At 39.1% G+C, this 19,640-nt stretch overlaps 1 protein-coding gene across 6 annotated transcripts in view; it reads left to right on the plus strand.

Annotated features, from left to right (window-relative positions):
- LOC108027275 (G protein-coupled receptor kinase 1) overlaps positions 1–19,078 on the plus strand; it is a 284,279-nt gene extending 265,201 nt beyond the window's left edge. For all 6 annotated transcript variants that reach the window (XM_044091485.2, XM_044091489.2, XM_050889929.1 and 3 more), the window contains 2 exons: positions 17,411–17,573; positions 17,637–19,078. In XM_044091485.2, coding sequence (XP_043947420.1) covers positions 17,411–17,573; positions 17,637–17,819 — 346 coding nt within the window. In that variant the 3' untranslated portion in view covers positions 17,820–19,078. The remainder of the gene's footprint in view (positions 1–17,410; positions 17,574–17,636) is intronic.
- The last annotated feature ends 562 nt before the right edge of the window (positions 19,079–19,640 follow it).

Raw genomic sequence — 19,640 nt, forward strand, 5'->3', positions numbered from 1 at the left:
TTGTCTCCAACCTCTCTTCCTCTCCAAACTCTCTTCCTCTCCAAACTCTCCCGTTCTCCGTCCTCGATCTCCAAACTCTCTCGTTCTCCGTCCTCGATCTCCAAACTCTCTCGTTCTACTTCCTCGCTCTTCGCCGCGCCGCCACTACGCGAATTCGCCGCGTACCTGGTGAGCGGCCGGCCATCTGCTGCTGGGATTTGTGGGGAGTTATTCAACTCCTCACAGAATGATTTTTCATTGCTGCTGCTTGCATTTCCCCAGAGTTCCGAACCAGAGGTCCAGATCGGCTTTAAGCATGAGTTATAAAGTAAGACTTTACATTCGAGTGGGAGGGGGAGCGGTGATTTATAAGCCAGTGGAGGCTGTTGGCCTTTAGTTTTAGGTGTGTCTTCTTTGCATCGATGTGCCCTCTCCAGGTATGCCAAAATAGGTGACTTCCTCAGCTTGTGGAAGCTGCTTGTTGTATAGGGCAAGTGGTGGGCATTTCGACAAGTTCAGGGTGAATGTAATATGTTTACATTTTTGCTCATTCTGCCATCCGGCAGTCTGCCTGCCAATTTTCGACGGCCACCAGATGGTCTTTTAAGTTTTCTGTTGCTGTTTTTGGGCATTTTGAGAGGTTGTCAAGGGCGGTGTGTCATCAGCAAAGGTTGAGATGAACCGTGTATAGGATGTACAGGATTGGCCTAAGCACACTTCCTTGGGGTACTCCAAAGATCAAGTGCTGTTGAAGTGAACGTTTTACATCTTACCGTGAAGGCCCTGTTTCTCAGGTAAGAATCAAACAAATTATGGGTGTTAACTGGCAAAGGATTTTGATTTTTTACACCAGACCGTCGATCCAGACGCGGTCAAATTCTTGTGATACGTCCAGAAATAGAGCACTGCAATATTGCGGCGGTGTGAATTTCAGATTTCAGGCGGTTTACCTGTTCGGTAGTTCCAAACTGTAATCCAAACTGGTGCTGGGGATCGCTCTAAGAGGAGCTCAGTCACGGAAAGAGGCTGATGGGTCGATACGAAGAAGTCTGGGATTTATATTTGCATGGCTTCGGGGTCTATGTAGTAACAGATTTTTTCCATTTGTCAGAAAAGAAGCCTTATTTAAATATTGAGTTAAATATGTATGCGATGCATACATACACATACATTTGTACATACCGATCGATCCCGGTCTTTACAAGCGTATTGTTCGTAATAGAGTCAGTAGAGGTGATTTTTAATTGCGGTGTTGAGTAGGCCACTGAGAACCGGTGACGTTGAAGTTGTTGTTGTCGCTGATGTTACTGTAGTAAGGGAGGGGACCGTAGTAGTGAGCGCACAAGCCGACGTGTTCGGTGCATCGGAAGAAGGAAAGGGCACTGTGAACTCCACGACTGAGTAACGGCGGAGTTGCTTGGGCACTGGGTTGCTGGTAACAGTGAGCGCGCTCTTTCTGGGACGGTCAATGGCGTTGATTGTGTTGTTGCATCCGATGAATCAATTGAAATGTAAGCATTATTTCGCACCGAAGACAACCGTCGTTCGTCTGTTGTTTTTGTTGCTGATCACGACTTTCGTGGCTTTACGGGTTGCCCTTGTTAATAAGCTTATTGGATTTTCAGTTTCTCACAGACACAAGGGAGTATTCCCTTGCGATATGGCATTTCTGCCAGCGTCTTTTCGCTGTATTGTAACTTTGTTGTTTAAGAGCACTCTCGGCAGAGCGATCGAAAACATGTCTACACAGGGCAAGTTTCGGCAATTAAAGTATCTCTGTTAGGGGTGGGGATACAGCATGTTTAACTGGTACTGTATCGAAAGTGTCACATGCTACACTGAATGTTGCTGAAAAAAAAAGAACATTGACTTCTTGCAGCTTGATGAGATAAGATTTATAAGTGTTTTGACATTAGTAACACTCTTTTTTACAAAGGCGGGAGAGTGCAGCAGTACCAAAAATTTCCCTAGAAGCTTTTTTTAAATTTTTTTTTTTTTAAGTTTCTCATCTACTGGATGGATTGTATTGTGCGATTACGGTTAAAAGGCTTCCTCGGCTGGGTTGTCAATTTCATAAACAGCTAAAGCTTTTTTCCTGTCCAGAATATTGTTGAGCAGGGAGATTTTCTTGCGCTAAAGAAAGAAGTAAAAGCAACAAATATAAAAAAGCGTTAAGAACTAAGTTTCTGTGACCTAACCACCTTGGACTTATCATACACATTTAACTCTAGACGATACTGTTAACTCTTTGTTTTTTTTTTTACTATTGGACGTTGATGCGAAATCGCTGTTTGCTGTCTATTAACAAATCCATTAGTTCCAAGAGCCTTTCTATTCAACAATATTACCAAGAATCCTTCTTCAGTCCTTCCTCAAATAGTACATAGGTTTTTTGAGCTTTCTTAGTGTTATATTAGGGTTTAAAGTACAAAAGCTGCTAGCCGACGTTATGGTGCTAAATTGTTAAAGATGTTTGAAAGAAAAAGTATACATTCAACTACCTCTTCGAAGGAGTTTAGTCGTATAGACTGCAAAGATATCTGTTCTCGTGGAATTCCCAATACCAGACAAATTTGTCTCATGGCGGTATCGTTCCAAACTATCTACCAACTCCTCCGTAATAGAATTAACGTGTAACCCTGACTCTAACTTAATTCTAGAGCACTGTTTCGTTTCGAGTATGACCTGATCGAATTTTTGAAAGTTTATACATTTTGAATAATTGTCACGAGGCGGCGGCAACAGATTACTAAATAATTCTTGCGAAGCCGAGGTATAGCGTTGCAGAACTCTATGATGAGGTTTTGTAGAAATTCGTCAAAAAGATGATTCACGTGTTCAGACTCCAGGCCCCTGGGTAGACAATTCATGCAGGTGCACTCTTTTCGAATTGGAATTGAGGATTTACCGAGATGCGTGCGAAGGAACATGAATTCTGAATAAAATGGTCTTCTGACTTGCAAAAATAACACTTAAATTTGGGTGCCTCGGCAGATTTGGATACTGCTAAAGCCGTTTTGCAATAATTTGGCTTGTTTGGCTGCCCCTATTTTTGGGCTCTGTTGCCTTTCGTCGATTTCTTAAGTGATGCAGTTATAAAGCGCTTCTGATCAATTTTTCCATAAGGAAAAGCAATTGTAACTAAGTTGTCCTTCCCATAGCGACCGCGTTTTGGAATCTACTCTAGACATGAAGATATGAATTTTCATTGCGTTGGCTATTATCTATTCGTTGCCGGGCGAGAGAAGAGATTGGTAAATAACCAGTTACGGTGTCGATGAGAGATCGTAACGCTGCGGCGAATGGCTAGTTGACTAGTTGCTCCACTCCTGCAGCTCCCTGAAGATCCTTGCCCGCTGCTTGTCCCTGACTTGACCTGTCTGGCGTGCCGGTTCTGATGTGGTGTAGCAATTTCAAATCTCCCGCGCCGAACCTCCATCTTTTACCAATGGGCACCGATACTAATAAGCTATCGATACCCAGAGGACCTGCTCACGATATCGGTATTCATCGGCCGATATCACAAGGGCGACCTAGCCACATCCTCGCCGCGATATTCTCCATCACCGATATTTCCATTTGCTTGATGAGTGATGATTTTACAAATTGTTTCTGCCCGTAAATCTGTCGGTCGAAGTTTAGTTGTTTTCTTTTCTTTCTTCCTCCTCAGCCCGGCATTTCCACTTGCTCTTGCCACTAGATAAGTACCCTGATCTCCCACGGGCCTCCTTGTATGTGCTCATCCTTTTATTCTCTCTTGGCAGGTTGCCGTTGCTGACCATGATTTGGACCCCGATCCGGATGGCGATCTCACCTACTCGTCTTGGCATTAGGCCCTTCCCCGGGGAGCTTGTTCTTTTTGGGTACTGCTCTCTTAGTTGCACCGACTCCCCCCTTCCTTCGGCAAACTGCTTGCGTGTTTCCTGCCAGTCCCAATCGAGTCTTTGGAGGCCTTGGATCGTTCCCCTCTGCGTTTTTGTCGTTTTTTTCTTATCCTTGATGTGTTCCTTGTATATGGTTGTATCTTAGTGCCTTGTAGAGAATCCTTGGAGTTTTCCCGTAGTACCCTTTGAAAATCCTAGGAGTGATCCTTGGAGCCTTTCCTCAGTATCCTTTAAGCATCCCTGAAGTTATCCTTGACTATCCCTCAGTATCCTTTGAACATCCTTGGAGTTATCCTTGGACTCCTTTCGTAGTGTCCTTGAGAATCCTTGGACTTATCCTTGTAAATGGTTGTATTAGTGCCTTGTAGAGAATCCTTGAAGTTTTTCCGTAGTACCTTTCGAGAATCCTAGGAGTGATCCTTAGAGTCTTTCCGCAATATCCTTTAAGCATCCTTGAAGTTATCCTCGGGCTCTTCCCTCAGTATCCTTTGAACATCCTTGGAGTTATCGTTGTGTATGGTTGTATCGTAGTGCCTTGCACATCCTTGGAATTATCCTTGGGCGCCTTTCGTAGTGAGAATCTTTGGAGTTATCCTTGGATTCTTTCTGTAGTCTCTTTTAAGAATCTTTGGAGTTATCCTTGGATTCATTCAGTAGTATCCTTTATGAATTTCTGGAGTTTCTATGTTGTTTTGCGTCTGTTGCTTCTGCTTGTCGTAGCTGCTCAATTGTGTTTTGCTTCTATTGCTTTTTCAGCTCTCGCTTTCTTTGTGTTGCAGATTACTAGTGACGCAAAATCTATCAATATCCGTCGTATATTGGGGCCTATTTCGCTACGAACGACGTCCCCCACCGCTGGTATCTATTGTCTCCTGCTTAGGTTGTAATGCCTAACCTTATCCTGGGAGGCTCTCTCCGGTTCCGCCTTACAATCCCGAAGATTTCCCCGAATTTGTTGGCCTTATCCCCTGGGGTCTCAGTGCGTCGCCCGGTTCCCGAGGTCTCGTATAGGCCGCTCGGTAGTCTTGGCCCTCTGCCTTGGGTCCTATTTCCTCTCTCCGTCGATTTCTCCTGGGGGGTGCATGGAGCCGTGAGCTATACACCGTTGTCCGTTATGACTATCTTCGGGACCCCATACCTTGCGATGATGCGTTCCCTGAACGCTTTCTTAAGGGACTCGGCTGTCGCGCTTCCCAGTGGCACCAGCAGCATTTGGTTGCCGTGCTTTGAATGCGGCAGGGATCCGACAAAGTCAGCACATGCTGCAGCCCATGGTTCCTCTGGCACCTGATTTAGTAGTTTGCCAGCCGCCTGCATCTGATTCGGCTTCAATGTCATGCATGTCCCGCATCAATTTATTCATGTCTCGCATCCCCTCACGTGGGCTCGGGCGTCTCTGTGCATGCCTGGCCAGAAGTACCGGGCTGCCAGACGTGCTATTGTGCTTCGGCTTTCTACGTGGCCAGCTGCCGGTGATTTGTGACGCACGTGCTTTCGGGACGCACATCTTCCACGTCTCGACATCCTCACTGCCTGCTCTATGTGGTATGTTCCTGCCTCCATCATGTAGTCCAGGTACTTTTGTGGCTGGGTCCTTATTTTCCCGCGCATGTCCTGAATCCAGCTGCATGCTGCGGAGGCTTCCGCCGCCGCCACTGACAATGCGTCTGCCACCACGTTGACTTATCCTTTCCTGTACGCTATTTCGAAGTCGTACTGCTGCAACTCCAGGGGCCATCTGTCGATTCTTCGTCGAGGACTCTCGATGCTGTTGAGCCACTTCGGTCCCATGTGGTCGGTTGCCACCTTGAAGTGGTAACCTTCCAGATACGGCTTAAGTTTCCGGATCGCCTAGATCGCTTCCTTAAGCTGAGTAACGGGTATCTGACAGCGACTATAGCGTTCTTCTTTGTTTTTATACCCTTGCAGAGGGTATAATAATTTCAGTCATAAGTTTGCAACGAAGTAAAGGAGACGTTTCCGACCCCATAAAGTATACGAGGTATGTTCAAAAAGTAAGGTGACTTTTCAAATTTCGCGGGCAACATATTTTCGATTATCGATTTTTATGTTTTGTTATGTTGGTACACTCTTTCCTAACATCTGTACCAAGTTTCAATTGAATCCCCTTTTTTTTTTTAGTTGTGAGAGGCGTAAAGGTAACAAGTTGTTTTGCGTGCTCAGCGATTTTTTGCTATCAAAAAATATGGATCAAAGGATTTGCATCAAATTTTGTGTAAAAAATAAAATTAAGTGCTCCGAAACACTTGAAATGTTGACAGTGGCATACGGTGAAACTGTTCTGAGTAAAAAAAAAAATGTTTACAAGTGGTACAAACTCTTCCAAGATGGCCGGGAAGATGCCAATGACGAGCCTCGCTCAGGACCCCCAAGCACGTCAACAACTGATAAAAAAGTTCAAGCAGTGAAGAAAATTGTTTTGGAAAATCGTCGAATCACTATCAGAGAAATTGCTGAAGATGTCGGTATATCGTTTGGATCTTGCCAAAACGTCAAAAGTTTTGGGCATAAGTCGTGTGTCAGCGAAGTTTGTTCCAAAATTGCTGAATTTTGACCAAAAGAACCGTCGCATGAGCATCGCTCAAGAGCTGTTGGATGACGTCAACGACGACCCAGATTTACTCAAAAGGGTCATAACTGGTGACGAATCATGGGTATATGGTTATGGTTATGGTTATGATATCGAAACCAAAGCCCAATCGTTACAATGAAAGAGCCCAGATAAGCCAAGACCGAAAAAAGCACGCCAAGTTCGATCAAATGTCAAAGTTTTGATCACTGTATTCATCGATTACCATGGCGTGGTGCATCAGGAGTTCTTACGTACGGTCAATAAACAGTATTATCTGGAAGTTATGCGCCGTTTGCGAGAAGCAATACGAAAGAAACGTCCAGAATTGTGGAAAAACAATTCATGGCTTTTGCATCACGATAATGCCCCTGCTCACTCATCTTTGCTTGTGAGAGATTTTTTGGCCAAAAACAACACCACAATAATGCCTCAGCCACCATATTCACCGGATTTGGCCCCATGTGACTTTTTCTTGTTCCCAAAACTAAAGAGACCTATGAAAGGACGGAGATTTGCAACGATTGAAGAGATAAAGACTGCATCGCTGGAAGAGCTCAAGGCTATTCCGAAAAGTGCCTATGGGAAGTGCTTTGAGGATTGGAAAAACCGTTGGCATAAGTGAATTGTATCTGATGGGGATTACTTTGAAGGGGACAACATTAATATTGATAAATAAATTAATAGTTCTTGAAAATACAAAGTCACCTTACTTTTTGAACACACCTCGTATATTATCTTGATCAGCATCTGCCGTCCTTTTCTACGCAAACTAGTCTCTCAGTTTTAAAGCTATCGGGCTGAAACTTTCCCAAAAGTCTTCTTTGCATTGCAGGTAGTATATAAGTCGGAAGTATCTTGATCGGACAACTATATCTCATAGCTCCCATAGGAACTATCGGGGAAAAAAAAATTTAAAAATTATGTCTTTGGTGTTTTTTATGCTTGGAAATAACATTTTTAAATTAGTTGTGAATTTAAAGTAAAATTTTATCAAAATGGGACGACTATATCATATAGCTGACATACGAACGATCGGAAAATTAGTGGGCAAATAATATGAAAAAATTATATTTTTTGGTGTCTTTTAACATATAACGTCCTACGCTTGGAAATAACATTTTTTAATTAGTTCTAAATTTCGAATTAAATTTATTAACGACTTTATTTGGTTTTTTGTAACATACAACCTCCTACGCTTGGAATTATTTTATCAAAATCGGACGACCATATCATCTAGATGTCATAGGAAATGTGTAGAAAAATATATGAAACAAGTTATAGCTTCGTTGTTTTATTACTTATTATTCTATAATATTGGGATTATAATTTTATATATATTTAAGAATTTCGAATTTAAATTAATAAAAATCGTACAACTCTAAAATAAAGCTGTCAAAGAAAAATAATGAAATCATTTTTTTAATATCACTTAAGCCAGCAACAATCCTTTAAAATTTCATATGGTGTTACTAACGTTGATTATGTCTAATAACTGCAAGGGTATTGGTGGCCTCCACACAGTTTTGTGGTGGTACTCGTTGTCGCGGTGACTATTGGTCATTTCCTCGTGTCTCATGGTTACCTGTCTCCTCGGTCCTTCTGCACCTGACCTGCGTTGCTGGTGATGACTTGGTCTTCACTTGTTTTTCTTGTGCGAACGCATACCGCTCCTTATACAGTTCTTCGTACTCATCGGGTTATAACATCAGCGTATACAGTTCCGTCACTTTGTACGCCCTTAGGAAGATCCTTAAGCTTGGGGTGCAGTTTTCCTTCATGATCTTTAGGGTGTCTCTTGAAGAATAATTTGGACATCGTGGACATCGTCTGCATGTCGATCAAGTAGCCTTTGAACGACTTACCGAAGTTCTGCTTCCGATGCCTGACCTGATCCGGCAGCCTTCTGAAAAAATCTATCGACAGAAAGTAAAGATGGAAGCTCTCAATGAACTCTGCGCAGGTTTTAAATTGCATGTTGTTGGCGCAGAACCACTTCAACGCCCTTTCCTTAAGAAATTCTGGCATCGCTCGGGGGATCATATCAAAGTCTAAATCGTAGATGTTGGCGGACCATTATACTTGTTCCAGGAACTCGAACGATTTCTCCGCCCCTTCGAACCTGAATGACAACTCGTGGACTTATTTGACGACCCTTGCATATCCGACTGGCTGTGTCTCGAGGTCAGCACTGTTGTTGACCCTTTCAGCGTTCGTTAGCGTTATGCTCGGGCCGCCTCTGTCGTGGTACATAGCTTCCATCTAGGCACGGCCCAGATTTCGACGAGTTGTGGGTCGTTCACTGTCTCGGAGTATACTCCGACAATGCCTTCTTCATGTCTTCTAATCTGCCGTCCAGGGCGACATTAAGTCGATTTGGGCGAAGACCTCCTTCTTAAGGCAGTAGATTCACTCTTTCCCATTCTGCTGGGACAATCACGTTTTGGGCACCAAATGTAACGCACCGATTTTGTAAGTTCTGCTCGATACGAGATTCGTGCGGCTTGCTCAATAGATTGTGTGTGTTCGTCCCACCAATTTAAATAATCGTGAACGCCCAGTAGTTCACTGAGAGAGGACAGCATTCAAGGGTAAGTGATGGGACTATTGCGGGTGTAATTACAGACAGCTTGGTAGTTCGGATGTCCTTGATATTGCCGCTTGTGGCCCTTGGTGTCTCCGACGGCTCTGGTTGTCCTGATGTCCTCTCGCCCCGTTGACTCGTGCTCCACTCCTGCAGCTCCCTGAAGATCCTTGCTCGCTGCTTATCCCTGACGCGTTGACTCGGCGAGTGCTTGGCAAAGACTCAGACCCGCTTGGGGGTCAGCCGAGACCGTACTGATCGACCACTCTCCCTTATGGCTGATCGAGCCAGGACCTGCTCAATTACACCGAGACACGCCAAAGTAGCGCTTGGGCGAGGTAAACAGGGTTTAGACAGGCTTACCCCGTGCATAAATTGTCGCCGGCCTCCACTGCTCAAACTCTGACCGACTCTGACGGCGGGGTACACTATGTTTAGACAGGCTTACCCCGACCTCAACTTGTCGCCGGTACCCACTGCTCAAACTTTGACTAGACGTAACGCTAGGACTTCGTTGACAGGAATAAACAGATCTTCTTGACGTAGCCGTGTGATCCCCTCTGGACCTCAGCTACCTGTGTCTCAATTCGGTGATTCCTTGTAGTCCCATTCCCAAAAATCTCGACGGAACGATCTTGCTCCTTTTAGGCTTCCACAGCGCTGCTGTGCACTTTGATTCTGCTGTGATTTGACCATGATCAACTGCTTGTCTCGACTGCCTGTGATTGACTGATTTCAATCGACTCACCCCTTTGCCAGTGCTCCGCGGCTTTATATAGGGCCCCCGGAAAGCGTTATTTTCCTTTTGCGCACGGCCCGCTGAAATGTCTCCACTCTGGGTCCAAAGTCCATGACTCCTGTTTGGCCCACTTGTCTTTCATGCGCTGCATCCAACCGACGTTCTGCTTAATGCTGCCGTCCCGCTGGTCCCCGTGATGCCTGTGACACGCCTGTGTGCCGCCCCGCTGCTGAGATGTGGCACCCTCTCTTTTGGTCCAAAGTTCACGGCAGAGTCCGAAGCCCGACGGCGTCCTGTTATTCCTGTTTGCACACGTCTCCTCTCTCTTTCTCCATCCTTAGTCTTCAAACTCTCTTGCTCTCCGTCATTGGTCTCCAAATTCTCTATTTCTCTAAACACTCACGTTCTTCGTCCTTGATCTCCAAAGTCGCACCCTCTCCATCCGCTCTTCGCCGCGCCGTTACTACGCGAAGCTGTCGCATACCTGGTAAGCGGCCGGCCATCTGCTGCTACATCTGCCAGGATTTGTGTGGAGCTATTCAACTCCTCACAAAACCGATACAATTTTTGAACTCAACGTAGTTGTTTTTGAAATTTCAATGTATCTATTTAAAATACGTAAACCACATCCCATTCCGTACCACTTCTTCATTACGAACACCTTTTAAAAAAATTTAGAAGAATGTTTACTATTATTGATCTGAAGATATCGTTTCTTTTTCAGACCTTAACAAATATTTTTGTTTTCAGTTTGTTATTTCTCTAATATATTTTCGAGTTTGGAGAAAACTGTTTGCTTTTGTTAATTAATCAAATTGCTGTCTCTCAACATTTTGTATTTGTGGTTCTATTAAAAAAAACTATATATTATGTTTGGATCCCTTTATATACAATTAAATGAACTTTGAAATAAAAAAGCATTGAAGCCTTTAATCAAAACAGTATCTTTTAAAATATTCCTATTGTTAAAAAACTCGTCTTACTAATTCGTTCAAAGGGTTATATTCAACTAAACCATCATTTATAGGGAGAAAATATGTTTGAGTATTTGGTGTCCTTTAAAGTAACTTGGTGTCCATTAGTAACTAGATTAAAATCTTGTTTACATTTTGTATAGGGGACGATCTTCGGCAAGCCGAAGTTTGTATATCCTCGCAGTTATAAGAAATAATCAACGTTGGTAACAGTAATTTAAAAAAATATATTTCATTATTTCTCTGATGTTTTTATTTACAGCTTTATGTTAGAGTCGTCCGATTTTTATCAAATTTAATTAGAAAGTCCTTAAAATATAAAAATGATATTCCCAATTATATAGTATAAGTTTTCCGAATAAAATAGAATAGAATATATATACATTATGGATTCGGAAACGTCTCCTTCACTGCGTTGCAAACTTCCGACTGAAATTATTATATAAGAAATTATTATGCAAGGGTATAAAAAGTAAGCACTTGTATGGGGATTTGGACAAAGATGTAGTTATTCGATCGACATAATTTTTTCGTATATAGTTCTTGAAAACCTAGGCGTTAAAAAAAAAACAAATTTTTAATTACCTAAAACCAAAAACAAGTTAAATTTTTAATACAAATTATAGGTTTTTTTCTTAAAAACCTAAAATTGTAATATTAACATCAGTTAATTTCGTATAATCGGTTTTTTTTTATAAGTTGAACCCATTTTATGAAGACATTGAATTGTTTCTAAAAATAACTCAAAATTCCTATTATAAACACACACTCTAATTAGATCGATACTGTACTGTAATGTATTTTTACTAAAATTTCTTTTGCAAATCAATTCTTGTTACCACCGCAAATACACCTTTGCGCACAGCAATATTTGACACGTAAGAAATAAAGAGACCAAAGCAGTCATATTTAAATCATATTGTTTTAACAATAATTATATAAATTCTTATCGCCTCATCGTATACATGAATGCGGCAATGTATCATGTATCACAAAAAAGGTACCGTAATATTTTTAAGCTCCTTTTTTACTGATCATGATGCATGAATTTTTACATCCAGCCAAAATAAATCTTGTAAGATTTTGTTTTTTACGAGCTATTTCATCGAGCAACAATAAAGGATCTCCATATCTTTGCTTTTGCCAGACGGAAATTGTTTTTATATTTTTAAAAATCCTATTATGACTAGTGCCTTAATTTATAAGTATGCTACATGCTTGAAGCGCTGGTATAAAACAATAAATTGTATCGTGATAAAAATAAAAATTCTTTTGGAAACGATAAAGGAAAACTCGATACGTTTCACAATACACATACAAATAGTGATAATTTAGTGGAAATAATTTACCCGTCACTCGTAAAGTAAAAGGTAGATTTTATCTAGATTCGTCGGAAAGTATGTAACAAAGCGTTTCCGACCCCATAAAGTTTATATATTCTTGATCGGGATCGCTAGCCAAGTCGATCTAGCCATGTTCTTCTGTCCGTCTGTTTGTCTATCCGTACGAATGCTGAGATCTCGGAAACTATAAGATCTAAAACAGTCAGCTAGAACATGCAGATTCCTGGCCTTCCTGCGCAGCGCAAGTTTGTTTCAGCGGAGTGCCACGCCCTCTCTAACGCCCACTATCCTGTAAAATCTGTAGCGCCTACAGCTTTAATAATAGAAACATAATTTTAACTTAAATGTATTTGTCTCATTAATACCTATCGACTGACCTAAAAAAATGTACAACGCGCACTCTAACGCCGACAAACGGTTTAAACGCTTAAATCACTATACCGCCCACATAGCATATACTGAAATACCCGATAGATGGCGCTTTACAATATCACTTTGTTGCTCATTTCCCTTTTGCTCCCTTAAGCTAAGTAACGGGTATCTCATGGTCGAGGTACTTGACTATATCGTTCTTCCTTGTTTTTTTTTTTTTCGTTTTCATAATATGTTATTGGTAATTCGTAAGCTTAATTAATAAAAAGATCACCCGATTCGCATTTATGTCGCGCTTAATTACAAAAAATTTTACTTACTGCAAGGCCCTCGCTCAAACATACCCGACCGTCGGTTAACAATGATAACCATGATAACAAGTGAATCAAAATATTTTGTTAAAAGTAGAACCGATAATGAAACTTTAAAAACAATATCACCGTTTGTAATAAAAAAAAGTGCTAGACCACACCAGTAATAGAGCAGTGGATACTTGTGTGAAATCCAGATATGGAACCCCCTTTGTTAAAACAAAAAACCATATATAAGCTCAGAAACTACTAAAAATGCCGTCTTTTCACAACTTTCCCGGTCCACGACAAAGAACACCATACAACAAATTGACATTCCGTTAAATACTAAGAAAAGACAAGAACGGTATAAATTAAACGACGGAAACTGGTATTACAGGAACTCGTATTAACTTATTCAAAAATTACCCAACTCGACAAATTGTAGATAGGATATGAAGTAGTTAACAGACGACCATACATTCCACCCGCAATGAGATGCTTCAAGTGTCTTAGATTTGGTTACCACTCCGCCTACAGTTAAAGTCCTAAAACATGTGCCAATTGCTCCAAAAAAATTCACACAACAAATAATGAACCAATAATGAAGATTTAGATTTGCATATTTAAAATTATTTAAATTATATTAGTTAAAATTATTTTGGTTATTGTTGGCCTTACCTTTATTCTTATTCCTAACATGCAAAAAAAACACAGCCCTTAAACAATATCTGTTCAAGATGGACACCTCCACTTTACCAATAATATTCCCATCCCAATAAACTTCACTCCTTACCGCATAAATAGTTCGAACAACCCCCTATGGCGGAGTAGCTCTCCATCTCCTCTCTATTAAAAATGAAGTAAACAATTTTCCGACATTAGACCATTCAGCCAAGAAATAAACCAAGAAAAAATCCATCTTTATGCCATCATAGTAGAGGTTACAGCCCTCATTAATCCATACCGAAATATCACCTAAACTTATCCAAACAGGTCCCGTGGAGGGACAGCAATATACAAACACTAAAAACAATGAAAAATAGTCAACTAGTCAACAAAAGCCAGCTGCTCGATAGTCGTCAAATGGACATCAAAAAATGGAAAATAGTATCAGTCTCTCTAGCAATGCTAGATTATCAATAATTAACAATAATTTCACTAAATTTCTCAAAAGCATTTGACCAAATAGGAATTCAATAAATAATAAACTTTCTAACTAATCACAATATTTGCGATCAAATTCCAAACATACAATCCCAACCCTTGCCACTTAAAAATGGAATACCACAAGGATCACCACTATCCTTTTTACAATTGCTCACATACACCCAAGAATAGTGCAATTACTCTGGAGCGAGTCTTTCTATCCCTAAATCCAAATATTTACACGTTATTCGCAAAAAAATGCAACTTTAATGTACTTATTTATGTATTAATTCAATTATTGATTGAAAATGGGTTATTTCTATACGGAAAGGAACCCAAATCAAAACTCAATAAAATACAAACAATATACCACTCAGCAATCAGAATAGCTTTTTAATCCTCACTTATAAACAACCTATTATACAAAGCTGGCAAAGAACTAAAACATGCTTTACTAAAAAACACCTCTAGATCATATTATTAAAATAAATTGAAAGGGAAACGAGTCCCAAAATTATCATCAACAATAAAAGATACGATCGACCACTGCAAAGCAATGCTACTATATCCTGTCCCCATAACAATTAAAAAAAAACCATGCAAACGTGGTCATCTAAAATAAATAAATCCTTACATACTTAAAAAAAACAAAACACACCTCCGAACAGTGGTCGCTGCCATAGGCAAAAAATCAAAAAATTTATTTTAAAATATACGAGCGAGAACCGGTCCAAAGATCAGCTGATTCTCTAAGCTTTCCGACTCAAAACATTTTTTGGCATTTCTAACGGGACTTTCCAACACTGGAATGAAAAGTGCGAGAACGTGCTTACAACGCAGTAAATTAAAAAAATTCTAATAAATTATAAAGCACGGTTTAACCCTATTCGAATATAATGGATATTGTTCATAACGGTATATACTTTGATTATACAGACGCATCAATTAATAACTTGTTCTGTGTTTTGTGTAAATGAGTGGTAAAACATTACATTACCTAAAAGTTGTAAGTGCTTTCCCCCGGTTTCCCCCCAATGATGTTAATATCCTGTTTTTTATTAGTATTTCAAGATTATTACAATGTTTTGTTCAGCTGCCGATTCTCTTGTGTCATTAAAGAATTTAAGCTAGCCTCAGCTCTGTCTAGGAGGAAATACCCCTGCTTTTATCTTCCCCCATCAAATCATAAAGTTTTACTGCATGCTCCTGACATTATAAAACATTTCTTACTTTCGATTGGAGAGCTTTCAAAAGAAGCCGCTGAATCAAGAATTAAAGGCATTAAAAAATTCAAGGATCTCCTCAAATACATACATATTTAAAAGACTGCTGTTAAGTTCCGATTCATTTATTAGAGGACAAAGAAATGTAAATTTTAAGGTCATTATAAAAAGAACTCTACTAGAGTCAACTGCGTTGTTACTTGAAGAAACCACTTAAATATTATATAATTTTTTATTATTGTTCGTTTTGCTACTTATAACTTTCCCATCATTCCCACCCATCATTCCCATCCTATTTTATTACAGTTCTAAGTTTGTAAATAACTTACATTAAAAAGTTATGATTAAAAGAAATCAATTTATGACTGTTCTCTCATGTGAACGCAACCACTGAGGAAATCGTTCCTTTGGAAGCTACAGGAAAAGTTGTATAACGATACCAATTCCAGAAGTATTTATGGCCGTGGGAAACCCGACCAAAAATAATAATAACAACAATAATAATAATATAATAATAATTCTAATAAATACCCGTTACAACTACAACTACAAATAAATTCGAAGCCAAACCCAATTTTTTTTTTTAAATTTCAATAAAATATTTATTTATACGAATTTATATTAATATGTCACAGATTCACACAAACATTTGTAATTTATATTATTTTCTAACATATTGATATAAATTCGTATCGTATAACGAGGAAATATCAAACAATGATTTCATGCTCATATGCATGATAACGAGAGATGAGACTTGGATTTATGCTAAAGGCGAGGCACGAAGCTCATAATGACAGAGCTTTGCGATTTTTGTGTTATGGTGCACTATGAATTCTTTCCCCACGGCAAAACTGTTAACAAGAAAAATTTTATAGACGCTATACGTCCTTCGCGTAGAGAACAATAACTCTTGGTTTTTGCTACACGTTTCGCCGAAATTCGGCGCCTATTGTAAAGCAACCACTGTTTTCTCCTGAAAATCCTCCTCTCCGGAGGATACTCCGGGGAAGAAGTTTCAAGTCGATTCAGGAGACAAAAAAAATATAATATAATAATAAATATACAGCGAAAAGAAACTATTTTGCATGTTGAGTATTTTATCGGCATAAAGTTTATTTGAAACAACATAATAAAGACTTTTCATTTTAGAAAAACATTTATCTTTATTTTTGAACACAGTGATACCGAAAATAGACCAGATTTAGCGAGTGAATTCCGATGAGCGCCGTTAGCCGCGGCTATTTTCGTGCAGAAGCCGCGTAGAAACCAAAACCAAGGACAATCCGCAGAATAGTGGCAGTCCTGGGAATAATCCAATCGAGAAGCCTATTAAAAGAAGCATGACCAGTGCTGCCTACATGGACATCCTGTTGGGCTTGTCTACGCAAGGAAAGTAAATTTAGGTCAAAAGAACCACCGTTGAAAGATCTACGCCGTGTTCTGCGTTGCGGGACCACTGAACGATTTATGCTTGAAATCCAGAAGAGTGTAATCTCAATATTCGACTAAAATAAGCTTCAATCCGAGAACAATTCCTTTCGAAATCGACAATACTGAGATTTGAGATCGATTATACTGATATTGAGACGTTGAGAACGGTTTTTTCTCTGTGTGTGCAATACACCACCAATACACTTTGTCACTCTGTCAAGTTATACAATTACTTGGTTGATTACTAAATATCTTTCAATTTAAAAAACGTCAATTTCAGTTTGCACTTCAGTTCGGGAACGAACGTATGCACCCACCCAAGCAAATAGAATACTCGTCGGGGACCTTATTACTGGTGGATCTGCTAAAAAGATACTTGTATTAGTAAAATTTAACCAAATCTTTTTCGTTTCGTAAACGTGGCCGGTAGGCTGTTGACTTAGGGAATGAACTCATTCTGGTCATGTTCATACCGCGATACGACAAAAAATAGCTTACCGTTTTCGTCGATGTTAATATAAACATGAACCTCCCTACGTTTGTCAATACTAAAATTCAAATTTCATGCGCAATTCTGTAAGAGGCATATCACTAACAAATAAAAAAAATAAACTTATGCTACCATTGAAACTGTCTTGTTTGGTTCGCATAGGTAACTATATAGGGCGGACCTCTCGACGTATTTTGTCGAGTTTTTACTATCAACAAATATCAAATATCATTTATCTCATAGAAACGCCCTGCAAGAGTATTTAAACTTCAGCTTGCTTTCCTGTTTCGTTTTTTGATTTTACAGTCTACTTTGATAAAATACTTATTTATATTTATTCCCTTCTTTGCTTATTTTAGGCTTGAGCTACATTCGGAAAGTGGAAATACCAAACCAGAATTGATATTTATGGACCAAGTAGAAGATATCTCATCCGATTTTGTTCTACACAAAAATGAGAATTGTATTCAAATACGAATTAATGATGGAAGTCGAGATGGCAGAATTATATTGACAAACTCAGTGAGAAAACAGCATTATATTAATTTTTTAAAGATTGACTATTGTTCTTATTGTTCTTCTTAGGATGAAATAGGATTAAAGGAATGGGCATCATCTCTGAGATCAGCACACAAAATTTCCCAAGACCTTTTGGGATCGATGGCTAAAAAGGCTGGCAAAATTTATGGCAGTGAAAGAGATGGCAACAAATCATTGTATATTCTTGGTGGAAACTGTTCAACGAAAACTTCTAATGGGTCTAATTAAAATATTATTTTATTACAACGTGTGTTATGCAAAATGTAAAGAAACCAAAGTCGGATAGATATACTTTCTATTGTTTATCCAAGCCTAACAGCATAAGCTTTGGTATTTGCGGTAAGATAAATTTCGGAAGAGCACAATTTTCATATTTTGTTGTATTTGTTGTTGTTGTTGTATTTGTGTACAACTTAAAAACAGGTCAAACAACTTGAATACGCGTTACACAAACATTTTGCTCTACGCGTTATCTTAAGCTCGTTTTTGATTAATCATCCCAACATGCAAATAAAAAAAGGTATGCGCATAAACATATTAAAGTCAGAGAAATATTCGAAAAACTACTTTTTTTTACCGCATTTTAAAATTATATACGATGGTTGCTATATATTAAATAGAAACACCCCTGAACGGTGTAAAACTCTAGTGACGTTCGCACCCACATCAAACAAAAGTTCTGACTTCATTTTCTTGCCGGGGAATGCCGTCTACAGTGATATATTTTTTGCATAATAATAAAAATACGAATATTTGTCATGAAAAACAATTTTAGTTAGCAAGATACATTTATACATACCATTGAACGCTTTAAAAGCATCTTCTGGCGATACTAATCTTAATAATAATCTTAATACTAAATAACGTCATTTGAAAAACTGTTACTTTATTTTTTAAATGTCTTTGCACCAATCCTTTTGTAAGGCAATTGCCAAATTTTACGTGGTCCAATGAAAACAATCCTTTTTTACTACCAAGTGTTTATGAAAAATTAAATGTATGCGGGCGGAATAAATGTCCTGGGATAACTTTATTTCACTGTAAGTCAATTGCCGATATTGCATTATCAGTTCACACACAGTATTAATTTTCTCTGGCGCAACGACTATTTTTTGCAGTGACCGCAGCCAGACATTAAATAGTAGCTCCGGTAAAACAATTTCCTTTTGCCATTTTTTAAACACTAGCCCTATTTTTAAAGCCATTCATCCGATTTCTGTAAAATTTTTTAAGCTGTTATTACTTTCTTCCCAGTGTCAAGCCAAAATTATTGTTTATTTAATAAATTCCACATACTGTACAAGAAACACCATCACTTTTCAAGAAATCAAAATAAATCATGTTTGTTATAGGCGTAATAAAGTTGTTTGACCAATCCCGAAAATATAAATTTATCTTAACACAGATACCAGAGCTGACGGACTAGAGGTCAGAAAAAAAGTACCGAAATAAAGTGTTTTCAGGCTTATAAATCTAAACAAAGAAAATTCTGTTGTGTTTTTGTAATCCATATGATAATACATCTGAAGAGGTTTATAACAATAAACAATGCAGGATAAGGAGTATTTGTTGTGAGATTCTAGTGGAGTTGGGTTTGTTGTCCTGATAATTGGCAGTATGTGCTTTAGAAGCCAGGTGGTGAAAGAAAAGTGACAGTGGTAGTTTTGGCTCTTCCTTAAAGTGCTAGGCAATTGGTTTCTCTCCTCGTCATCCCTATTTCCACAGCTGCGATCAAGGTCATACTATGAGGTTTAAATCTTTAAATTTTGACATAAGAATCATATGAGAAAATGACGCAGCAACACAAACACCATAATAATCTAACATGAGTCAGCAAGAAGCACTAGCTGCATCTTTCAGTCGTAGTAAAAATCAGAGGTCTTGTTAGAACAAGAAAAACCAAAAATTATAAAATCGATAGATGGTGACGGAAGCATATTTTAAAATAAAAAACCAATTAAAAAATTAAAAACCAAAAATCAAAACATCGATTGATGGTGACCGTAGCATATTTTTATATAAGCAACCATAATCTACAAAAAAGTTAAG

The sequence above is a fragment of the Drosophila biarmipes genome, unplaced genomic scaffold (genome assembly GCF_025231255.1).
Source record: "Drosophila biarmipes strain raj3 unplaced genomic scaffold, RU_DBia_V1.1 ptg000009l, whole genome shotgun sequence".
Lineage (NCBI taxonomy): Eukaryota > Metazoa > Arthropoda > Insecta > Diptera > Drosophilidae > Drosophila > Drosophila biarmipes.